General features: G+C 34.9%; 1 protein-coding gene across 3 annotated transcripts in view; it reads right to left on the reverse strand.

Annotated features, from left to right (window-relative positions):
* The window catches only part of LOC126823328 (protein phosphatase 1 regulatory subunit 12A), a 34,366-nt gene extending 21,996 nt beyond the window's left edge, over nucleotides 1-12,370 (reverse strand). For all 3 annotated transcript variants that reach the window (XM_056101625.1, XM_050552101.2, XM_050552100.2), the window contains exon 1: nucleotides 12,195-12,370. In XM_056101625.1, the coding sequence (XP_055957600.1) occupies nucleotides 12,195-12,213 (19 nt within the window). In that variant the 5' untranslated portion in view covers nucleotides 12,214-12,370. The remainder of the gene's footprint in view (nucleotides 1-12,194) is intronic.
* Between the last annotated feature and the right edge of the window lie 63 nt (nucleotides 12,371-12,433).

Below are 12,433 nucleotides of genomic sequence, written 5' to 3' on the forward strand. Positions count from 1 at the left end.
GCAGAACAGCAGGACGTTAAACCCCATTTCATTTCATTTCATTTATTTTATGGCTGAAATTTTCAATGTGTGTACGGTATATTCTTTTTTCATGATCTATTTTTAAACTATTATAGTGAGAACTGTCGGCTCTTTATCTAAATCTTACATAATGTATCTTTAATGAAAATTGTGAAAAGGAAAAATGTGTGTATGGTGTATTTTTTTTTATGATCTATTTTTAAACTATTATAGCGAGAAATGTCAGCTCTTCATCTAAATCTTACATAATGTATCTTTAATGAAAATTGTGCAAAGGAAAGAAGTGGTGTTTAATATTGGACCCAGGCTAATGAAGACGGTAATGAACGATTGTATTTCAGCCTTTTGTACATGTATCCAGGGTATTTTGTACATGTATCCAGGGTATTTTGTACATGTATCCAGGGTATTTTGTACATGTATCCAGGGTATTTTGTACATGTATCCAGGGTATTTTGTACATGTATCCAGGGTATTTTCCAGATTTTGATTCCAGAAGCACAGGTAAATACAATCTGATTAAAGGACCTAAGTCCGTAACTCAAAATCATTCAAAATCTTCGACATCGAAAACACGAATTATTGGTCAATTTAAATCAACATTGATGATGTAAACTTACCGGGAAAAGATGAGCTTCTGATATCCGATATTTAAGATAAAATAATTTTTTTAACATTGGTACACGAATCGTGTACCATAATGCGCTTCAGCCCCAGTTGTATTGAGAGACTCGAGGGACGAGGCTAGACATATTGCACCAAATCAAATGGACTCGATTGAGATTGCCGACTTATTTTGCCGAACATAACTGATTTGAAATTGGAGTAAAAACGGAAACCATTAAATGTAAATCAGTTTATATACATTCATATTACAGTATTATATGCGTTGCGACCCACTTTTGTGAATTTCTAGGTCCCAAATGTTAGCAATTTAGCTCCTTTAAATCACAGATCCTATTTCATTTCGATTTTTTAGTTCAAAATTTTGTTTTACTTGTCTTTACTACACTAGGATCTAGAAGAGTTGGTATATAACCTGCGTTCTGGATGATGTGAAGGATTAGCCAATGAAACAGTCTGTTGCGGCGAGCTTTTGGTGTAAGGTGCATTGAACTGTCGGTAACCTACTAGAAACATCAGCTCTGGTTGGTTAATCAAATTTCGATGTCATAGGGTCAAAAGTGTAGTAATATGGATGGCAGGGATTTGTGCTAAATGTTAAATAATATTATGGTTTTGATTGATTATTCTCCATTGTCAAAATATTAGCTATGGTAATAAGTTTATTCTGAAATGCAAATTAAATTGTTTATAAAATATTGTGACAATAACAGAACATGGGGTCTAAAGACAAGGAATGGAGAAATATGATGGTTAATTGTTATCTTTCATATTATTGATTCTAACTTCATAACCAAAAATATAGAAAGTATATGCTGGTTATTTTGACACATTAACTGAGCTATAGATTAATGAACATGTTGGTCATTTACATGTTTCTTTGTTAAAAAACATATATCATATTTGTTGACCAAATTAGGTAACAATCCCTGTCAGCAGACAGGGTGGGGGGTGCATGTCCATTCCATATTTGGAATTCAGCTGTTATCAGTCTTTTACGTAAACATTTGCGATTGGTTTAGCGTCTGCCGCTCTCCACGTCTGACAAACGACCCATGGTGCTACAAAAGCCGCTTGTATGACCCCTGATGCAACCTCCCACTACAATGGTCAGATCTGCATGTAGTGCAGGCTGTTGAAAGTAAAAAAAAAAAAAAACGAAATATAGATTTGTATTTTAACCAGATTGATGTCAATAAATTTGACATTGGTGATTAGTTATATTAAAGATGCATTACGTAAGATTTAGATAAAGAGCTGACAGTTCTCGTTATAATAGTTCAAAAATAGATAATGGAAAGAGAACATGCTGAAAATTTCAGTCAAATGTCTTCACTCTGAAACGAGATATTAGCAATTCAAATTTAAACTAGCCTTGATCGTCATTACTATGATAATAAACAGTCTTGATTATCCATTTTTATGATAAATCATCTATCACTAAATATCGTAGACTAATGATGGTATCTAGATTTGATTATGGTCTTGTTAATATATGTCTAATTAATAGCTTATATAACATTTAAGGCCTAAAGAAAGGCCTGCCATAGGCAGATTTAGCTGTTACATAATGTTTTATGTAAGTAATATCTTCTCTTTTTGAGACAAAAATAAATTTTTTCGACTTACAGACAGCTTTTTTTTTTATTACAAGACGTGAGTGAGATGTGATTGACATGTGACAAATAGAACACGCCAAGTCACCTATAAAAATCTCCAGGTATTAATTTAATATATCAATATCAAAGCTATAGTAAACAGGCGTATGTGCCAGTGTGACTGTGGTAAGCTTACATTAAGAAGGTATAATAAGGCCTGAAGCTATTACAGGGCGTGACATCTAAATATCACATAAAAATATAGGTGTATTTATGTAGGCCTTACTGACGTAGATAAGACAAGTTACATAAGTTCACACAACTTATGTACATGTAACATATATCAAATTAAAAGAGGAAAAATAAAGTTGGGTTCAATGTCCTACTCAGTCTTCTATGACCAATGTAGTAACATAACATAAAATAACATATTTTATTTTTTTATTTTTTAATTCTGTTTTTAATTTTAAATCTATATTTTAATATTCATTAATATTAGAGGCAGACAGTAATTAATCTGACAGTAAATTGGTTCATCTGTTAAGTTTCTTTAACTATTATTGTTTTATATGCCGTTAAAGAATTAATCCTTCAATAATTACATGTTTATGTCAACACCTTTTATAGGAACTAATTTATTTAAAAAGACAAATGTATGTAGGATGAATTATAGTTTGAGAGACCAGCTTAGGGAACCTATATACTAGTTGGAGGTCCGATTTATAGGAAATGGCAAGTTGTTTATATAATTGTTGCTGTTATTGGCTCCTGAAATAAAGTGTTGAAGATCCATTCCAAAAATCTGTATTCATTTTTGATTCGATGAGCTACATTCCCTGAGAGTCGAATGGTGTTACTACCTTCGTGCACCAACCTTGCTAATGAATAATGAACTGGAGTGTAACGTCCTACTGTTCTGCACCAAGGTTAATGAAGACAGACACACCTTGTAATGTGTACATGTATTAGGGAAACTTAGCAAGGACAACCACATTTGCAAGAACAACCACGTCCACTTGACACAAACTAGGTCATTTTGGGACTAACATATGGTTCAATTTTATTTCAATAATTTGCTTGTACGTAGGGGTCTTTAGCAGTGGGAGCGAACTGGAGAACCCGGAGAAAACCCACGAGGTTGGACAGGCGACCTTACTCCTTGTCACATACAACGGGGGAATCGAAACCATGCCAGTTGACTGAATGACAGACCTTTTGATACAGCGCGCACATGCTAACCATTCAGCCATCCAACCCCCATGGGTGGAATTAAAATACATATCTACTGGTAATCAGGGAAATGTTTTATCAAAATCACAGACCTCAGATTAGATTCTGTGATTTATCATATTATTACTGTAACTGCTAGGAGATTATAGTGGTGTGCAAAACAATCAATCCTAAGCTATGTTTACACTAAACTTTTCAAAAAGGATTTAAAAAGCTGATTGGAAAAAGTTGGTTAGTTAAATAATTTGTTCTGTTAGTGGGTAAACACAAGCCTAGAAACAAGGCATGTGTCAAAGGGAGATGGGGTTTAACATCCACTCAACACAAACTAGGTTATTTCCAGACTAACGTATGGTTCAATTTTATTTCAATAATTTGCTTGCTCATAGGGGGTCTTTAGCAGTGGGAAAAAACCAGAGGACCAAGCAAAAACCCACAAGGTTGGACATGTGACCCTACACCGTGTCGCGTACAACCGGGGAATCAAAATTATGCCACTTATTCAATTACAGACCGTATGATTCGGCCACCCAATCCCAGGTTTGACAATGGACATTACAATATACATACAGTAGACTGCTGGGGTAGGAGATGAGTTAATATTGGAAATGAAATGAAATAAAGTTTAACGTCCTACTGTTCTACTCCGAACTGGGCTAATGAAGACGAGTTTACGCCATAAAGGGTGCTATGAGGGAAATTTTACCCGGGCAACAGCACTATGGTCTACTCTTATATCGAATTCCAACTTTCAAGGGATCTTTTACGTGCACGACAATGTATACACAGTACCTTGGTTTTTGATCCCATTCGAAGGACTAGACAGCTGTCCTTGTCAGGCCCTCCATCCTGCACCAATGACAAGGAGAAACCATGACCTTGAGGCTAGAGAGCCATTGTCTTACCCACTTAGCCACCGCGGCTCCTAAAGTTAATTGTGGAGAAATTAACCTACTAATATGGAGTATTAACAAGATTGATTAATGATAGGGCAAGACATGAAATTGTTTGGTGATAATTGATTTTTAAAACTACTAATTCACAGCCCTGTTGATTATAGACATTGTGATAAGCAGACATATTAGCAGCGTTGCCAGGTAACCAGATAATTTCAGAAATGACGTAATATATGTACCATGTATTTCCCATAAATTTCAAGTCTAAATACTGATATCGTTACAAAGTGCCAATATTATAATGTTTATGGCAAATAGCCACTTGTCCAGTAAATAAAACATCATATCAACTACCGAAATATTAAAGGTTTTTATGAAAGAGCTAAATCTGCCTATTGCAGGTCTTTATCTTGGCTTTAAATGTTATATATAAACTATTATTTAGAGTAGCTAAGTCTCTAACTCAATATCATCCAAGGTCTTCGACATTGAAAACACGAATTTTTTGTAAATTTAAATCAACATTGATGTTGTGGTCTTACCGGGAAAAGATGGGCTTCTGACATCCAATATTTAAGACAAAATATAACATTTTACCATTGGTACACGAATCGTGTACCATAATGCATTTCAGTGCCATTTGTAACAAGGGACTTGAAGAACGAGGCTAGACATATTCCACAAGTCGTGTCAAACGGTGACGTCATATTCTTATTTCAAGAGCATGTGCAATAAATACCATTGGTGTAGACTGGAATAACCAGATGCTAGAGATTGCCATTCGATTGAGACTTCTGGCGTATTTCGCCGAACATAATTGGTTTGAAATTAGAGTAAAAATGGAAATGATTGAATTTAAATCAGTTTTTATACATTCATATTATTATTACATGCGTTGCGACCCATTTATGTCAATTTCTAGCTCCTTTATCCTATTATTTAACATGACAAGCCCATAATCATTGATTCTCAATGGATGAGAAGGTCCATGAAATTTAAAAATTTAACTATAAAATTGATAATTGAAAATTGAGTCTCATTTGTCCAGTAATGTTGCTACGATATAAATAGCCAATCTATGCTACATCTCCCAAAACTCAAAACTTCACTCAAAATAAAGTAATTTAAATGAAATTTTCAATATATTCATTCTTCATTATCTTTTTAGCATTAACTATTATAGCAAGAATGACCAGGCCCCGAGTTCACAAAGCATTCTCAGACTTAAGTTGAGAATTTACTCAACTTTCAATCACTGTTTATGAGAAATATCTTTGGTGCAGAAACACAAAACTTTGCACATAGTTTCTTATTGATGTATTTGATACATTAAAACAACAAAATTATTATAAAAGGCTATATTTGAGTTAAAATAAGGCGAACAATTTTGAGTAAATTCTCAACTTAAGTCTGAGAATGCTTTGTGAACTCGGGTCCAGTTCTTTATCTAAATCTTACATAATGCATCTTTAACTAAAGTCAATTTTAACACTCATGGATACTGAATATTACCAGATTAGATCAAAATAAACGAGGAAATAAAAATACTATAAACTAAACCTCAGGTACTAATGTATACTCTTTAAAAGATAGGTTGCCAGGCAACGAAACATACGCCCACAGCAGCTAAATCGTCCGGGCAGTCAACAAGAGTTGTCGCATATTTTTACTTTTTTCGGTAATGAAACATCTATAATACACTAAAATCTGATTAAGAGCAACAACTCACAAAACCATTAGAATTTGTTTGGTTTTTATAAAGTTCTGCGCCATGCTAACGTTTTGTATACAAAACTTTTAATACTGTATCATGGATTTAGCTGTTCCAAGTCATAAAAATTCATTGAAAATCAATATACTTGTTCGTCTCAAGATCCTAAACTCTGTGTATCAATCTGAAGTCAATCGGATATTAACTTTGGCCTCTAGAGCGTCCACAAGATTTTTCAAAGTGATCAAGGGCCATAACTTTGGCAGTTATTATCAGAAATCTTTGAAAATCAATAGGATTCTTCGCCTCATGACCTCAAACACTGTGTATAAATTTAAAGTCAATCAAATATTAACTTTAGCCTTTAGAGCATCCACAAGGTTTTTTGAAGTGATCAAGGACCATAACTCTGGCAGTAATTATCGAAAATCACTGAAAATGAATAGGCTTCTTCGTCTCATGACCTTAAACACTGTGTATAAATTTAAAGTCAATCAGATATTAACTTTAACTTTATGATTCTTCGTCTCATGACCTTAAGCACTGTGTATAAATTTAAAATCAATAGGATATAATAACTTTGGCCTCTAGAGAGTCGACAAGATTTTTTTGAAGTGATCAAGGGCCATAACTCTGGCAGTAATTATCAGAAATCGCTGAAAATCAATAGGCTTCTTCATCTCATGACCTTAAACACTGTGTATAAATTTAAAGTCAATCGGATATTGACTTTCGCCTATAGAGCGTCCACAAGATTTTTTGAAGTGATCAAGGGCCATAACTCTGGCAGTAATTATCGGAAAACGCTGACAATCAATAGGCTTCTTCGTCTCATGACCTTAAACACTGTGTATAAATTTAAAGTCAATCGGATATTAACTTTGGCCTCTAGAGTGTCCACAAGATCTTTTGAAGTGATCAAGGGTCATAACTCTGGCAGTAATTATCAGAAATCGCTGACAATCAATAGGCTTCTTCGTCTCATGACCATAAACACTGTGTATAAATTTAAAGCCAATCGGATATTAACTTTGGCCTCTAGAGCGTCCACAAGATTTTTTGAAGTGATCAAGGGCCATAACTCTGGCAGTAATTATCGGATATCGCTGAAAATCAATAGGCTTCTTCGTCTCATGACCTTAAACACTGTGTATAAATTTAAAGTCAATCAAATATTAACTGTGGCCTCTAGAGCGTCCACAAGATTTTTTGAAGTGATCAAGGGCCATAACTCTGGCAGTAATTATCGGAAATCGCTGAAAATCAATAGGCTTCTTCGTCTCATGACCTTAAACACTGTGTATAAATTTAAAGTCAATCGGACATTAACTTTGGCCTCTAGAGCGTCCACAAGATTTTTTGAAGTGATCAAGGGTCATAACTCTGGCAGTAATTATCGGAAATCGCTGAAAATCAATAGGCTTCTTCGTCCCATGACCTTAAACACTGTGTATAAATTTAAAGTCAATCGCATATTAACTTTGGCCTCTAGACCGTCCACAAGATTTTTTGAAGTGATCAAGGGCCATAACTCTAGCAGTAATTATCGGAAATCGCTGAAAATCAATAGGCTTCTTCGTCTCATGGCCTTAAAAACTGTAGATATAAATTTAAAGTCAATCGGATATTAACTTTAGCATCTAGAGCGTCCACAAGCAATTGTGGACGCCGGACGGACGGACGGACGAACGGGGGCGAAGACAATATACGACGTTGACGTTGACGGCGACGAACACGTCAGCCGATCAAATTAAATGTAACTCACTAAAGCAAAAGATACGCTAATCAGTAAATCTTATGCAAGAACGGATAGGAAAGCAAACATGGATAGGATAAACCAGCACCCGGCAGTTTTCATCAACTCTTCCTTGAAGTGTTAAATTTGACAATGAACCCCTCTCACGTGTATGGCGCTATTGGGTGTCACATCCACATATATGCAGCTCAGTGGTTCTGTTGGGGCGATAAGTTCTGTGAACATACTCTCAAAGCATGTCAAATGTCCATGACTATTTATCATATCGCAACCTATATAGGTACATGTACGTGTATTTGCATTTCAATATCCCCTACTTTTTTGAAGAGTATATTTGAACTATAAATGATATGTTACATGTAGAGTAATTCTATGTACATGTAGATTAAATAATAATTTATTCTCGACAATCGCCCAAATATTTGTAATTGTTCTTCTAAAATTTCGTGTTAAGAGTTTATTGTTCAGATATTAAAGTAGCTAAGTCTCTAACTCAGTATCATCCAAAATCTTCGACATGATTTATTTGTCAAACGGTGACACTATATTCTTATCTGGAGAGCAAGCCCAATAAATAATATTGGCGTAGACTGGAATAACCAGACGCTAGGGATTGAAATTCGATTGAGAATACTGGCGTATTTCGCCGTACCTAACTGATTAAAAATTACAGTAAAAACAGAAACGATTGAATGTAAATCAATTCATATACATTCATATTACATTATTGTATGCGTTGCAACCCATTTGTGTCAATTTCTAGGTCCCAAATATTAGCGACTTAGCTCCTTTAAATGTGTCTGCAGGATTATGTTGTTATTGTTGTTTATTACAAATTTATGAAAGAGTAATAAAAGAAAGGTAAAAATATTTTTTAAAAGGTTCTTGTAAAATAATTTAAAAAATAGGTTGCCATGCAACGAAGTATACACCCACAGCAGCTAAATCGTCCGATCGGTCAACAAAGGTTGTTGCATATTTATTCTTTTGTGAATAATGGAGAGAGAGAGAGAGAAATCGGGTTTAACGTCCACTCGACACAAACTAGGTCATTTCGGGACTAACATATGGTTCAATTTTATTTACATAAATCGCTTGCGCATAGGGGTCTTTAGTAGTGGGAGGAAACCGGAGGACCCGGAGAAAACCCACGAGGTTGGACAGGCGACCCTACTCCTTGCGCGTAGGGGTCTTTAGTAGTGGGAGGAAACCGGAGGACCCGGAGAAAACCCACGAGGTTGGACAGGCGACCCTACTCCTTGCCACATACAACCGGCTTTTGTGAATAATGGGGAGCATTTACAGACAATTTCATACAGATCAGATTATAATTTTCGTCTTTGAGGAGGGTTCACAAGGTTCTACAAACCGAAACAAGTGCCTTAACACTGGAAGTAATTTACAGAAATTATTGAAATTTGACAGATCAGATGATAACTTTTGTTGATTGAGCATTCCTAAGGTTCAACAAAGTTAAACAAGGGCCATAACTTTGGAACTAATGGATCGAAATTGCTGAAATTCAACAGGATTCTTCATTTCACTAATTTAAATGATGCATATAAATTTCATACAGATTGGACGATAACTTTTGTTGATCAAGCGTTCACAAGGTGCAACAAAGTGAAACAAGGGCCATAATTCCAGAGGAAATTAACGGAAATTATAGAAACTATATAGGATTCTTCATCTCACTAATGTAAACAACATATATCAATTTCAAAACAATCAAATGATAAATGTAGCCTGTAGAGCGTTGACAAAAAATTGTGGACGACGGACCAAACGACGGACTAAAGGACAGGAGTGGTGATGACAATATACATCCACATGAAAATGTGGGCATATAAAAAAGGATTATAGAATTATGTGGCTTTAATGTATAATCAGAAGTATGTGTTTTTAATGTGATTATAATTGATTTATCACCTACATCTACATGGTGTATACATGTACCTGTAGTTGTCAATCAATAGAGCCATTATTTGATCACTGATTAAATCAGTGAATTATTTTATAATCAGAAAGATTTTTGCTAGATTAGTGTCAATTAATTAACCTATTGTTTATGTTGTGGTTCAAAAATCTCAATAGAAGGCAGGATTTAGATGGAGTAGTATTTTGGCTATTATTGGCTATTTTTTTTTGCTGTTAAGTTCATTGGAAAATAACATTTTATTTGTTTTCAAAAGAGATCATACATGTAGCTCCTGAATCATTTGTTTCTGATCGTTTTGATTAATTAAACATACATTATTCAAGAGGTAAATCTGCCTATTTTCAGGTCTTTCTTTAGGCCTGAAATGTTATCTAAATTGTTAATTAGTTATTAATTAACTTATCCAAGCCATAATCAACTCTCGATGGCATCGGATTTCTCCGATATTAAATAGATTAGAACAGTTCAGCCATATTTTGATTTACATGTAAGCTAAAAATGGGGAAAGCGAGACTTAGCTTCGAACAACCAGTATGGTGGTTGAAATTATTGCAAACGTCTTGTCAAACCTTCAAAGGCATATATCTTCGCTCGCAATGGAGTAATTTGAATGAAATTTTCAAATTATTCATTTTACATTACCTATTTTCAAACTATTATAGCAAGAATGGCTAGCTCTTTATCTAAATCTAACATAATGTATCTTTAATAGGACCTTCTGGACTATGCCTATGTTTAGGGCCAGGACAGTTTACCCAGTGACTGATACAAACACCTAATGTTACCAAATGCCACCTCATTATCAATACATGTATTATCAAAAGCTACATGGAACAGAACACACTAATTATTTCAACATCATCATCAATGAATTAAAGCCCAAATGTACATGTAATTAGCAAAGATTGTACCGTAATTTATAAAACCCTATGTACATGTATGTAAACGTATTGTGTATCTATATTAAAGGGACAATAACACTCTTGCTGGCTTGAAAGCTCCAGAAAATAAATAATATCTCTATCTAAGTACTAGATGTTTAAGTGTCCTATCTGTTGTGTAAATTATCCATTACATCCTATTTTACTTGTCCAGAGGGTTCGAAAATATCTTTAAATTGAAATTTCATTTGAAAAGGTTTATGTTAGATGTTTCAAACCATTATGTTGAATTTTTCAAAATTTTTAAATAAGGTGTGTTAAGATGAAATTTGTATCATCAATTAATTGAAATATTCTAAAATAGTACAATTTGTTGACCAGAATAAAGATTGGGACATATTATTCATTTACAGCAAGAGTGGTATTGAGCCTTTAAATGTGAAAGATAGAGATAAATGGGGTTTGACTTTCACCTGACAAAAAATACAAGTAGGCCTAATAAATATGTCTAGCTCATATGCATAATGCAGTGGTGAGAACAGGTCGAGTCCCAAGTCACTGCTTACCTCGAGATTCCGAGTTGAGTCTCAAGTTGCCGACTTTAGTATCGAGGCGTGTCCCACGTCTTTACAAAGCCTGAGTCCTGGTCAAGCCATCAGTTCATCAAGTGTGTCAGAAATTCTTGGCGAATAAGTATAATAAGTAAGTTAGAGATATGCCGCCTAGCTGTGACTCGAGTCTTCAACTCTTTCAAGTCGTGAGCCGTCACAACTGCTGAGTCAAAGTCCTATTGCAATAAATATTTCAAGTCGAGTTGTATGTTGGGTCATTGATGCAACTTAAGTCGAACTCGAGTTCCCACCTTTGCTGGTATGTGATACATTGTAACTTATTTCAATTTAAAAAATGTCAATTTGTGTAAGAACAGAGGAACTATAGCGGTAGGCCTACATCAAATCTCTGTGAACACAAACCATTGGTTCACAATTTGTCACTCCATTGCGAAATATCAATAGTTATTGAAATCTCTTTCTCACGATTTGAGTAGGCTATTATATCGAGACTCCTGTTTAATAACGTTTTTTGATATTGCCTTAGGCCTACTGGGCATAGTTACGTATGTCTAAGCCGGCTGCACACATACCCTGGCACCAATAGTGCATGTGAAACTGTGCATGACTCTGTTTTTATTAAACAAACTTGCGAGTAGTCTGCTGTGGGGTTGTGGTTTCGGCTTTAATTAAAGTACCCGGTACAGACAGTTCAAGTTGACTGAATGAAAGAGTCTGATTAAATTTCTTTCTTTCTAAATATTCCCTTACTTAATGTTAATATAGGCCTACTAGAACTACATGTAACTTTGTTAGGCCTAGTAGTGGTACCAACAGTGCAGGCTGGTGCCTATCAGGACCTATCATGAATTCATTGTCAATACACTACGAGAACTTGCACTCATCTAAGTTCTCTCGGTCTTCTGTCAGTGCCTGTCAGTGGACTGGATGAAATCTTTTCTTTTTTTTCGGATTCTCATAACTCACCCTTTCTTTTCACAACCATGCTGTTGTTACATCTTCATCTTTTCATATTAATGCATCACAGAATAATTTTTGGGAATTTACATTTTGAATGGAAAGTATCGCATTTCTCTAACTTATTATATGATCTTAATCTAAGCTGGACTGTCAACAAAAAGTTCATGTTAGTTCACATCTTCGGTGGGGAGCCATTAAAATTACCCAGCATGCAACACTACAACGTAAACATTGAAATATCCAAG

The sequence above is a fragment of the Patella vulgata genome, chromosome 6 (assembly GCF_932274485.2).
Source record: "Patella vulgata chromosome 6, xgPatVulg1.2, whole genome shotgun sequence".
In the NCBI taxonomy this organism is placed as follows: Eukaryota; Metazoa; Mollusca; class Gastropoda; family Patellidae; genus Patella; species Patella vulgata.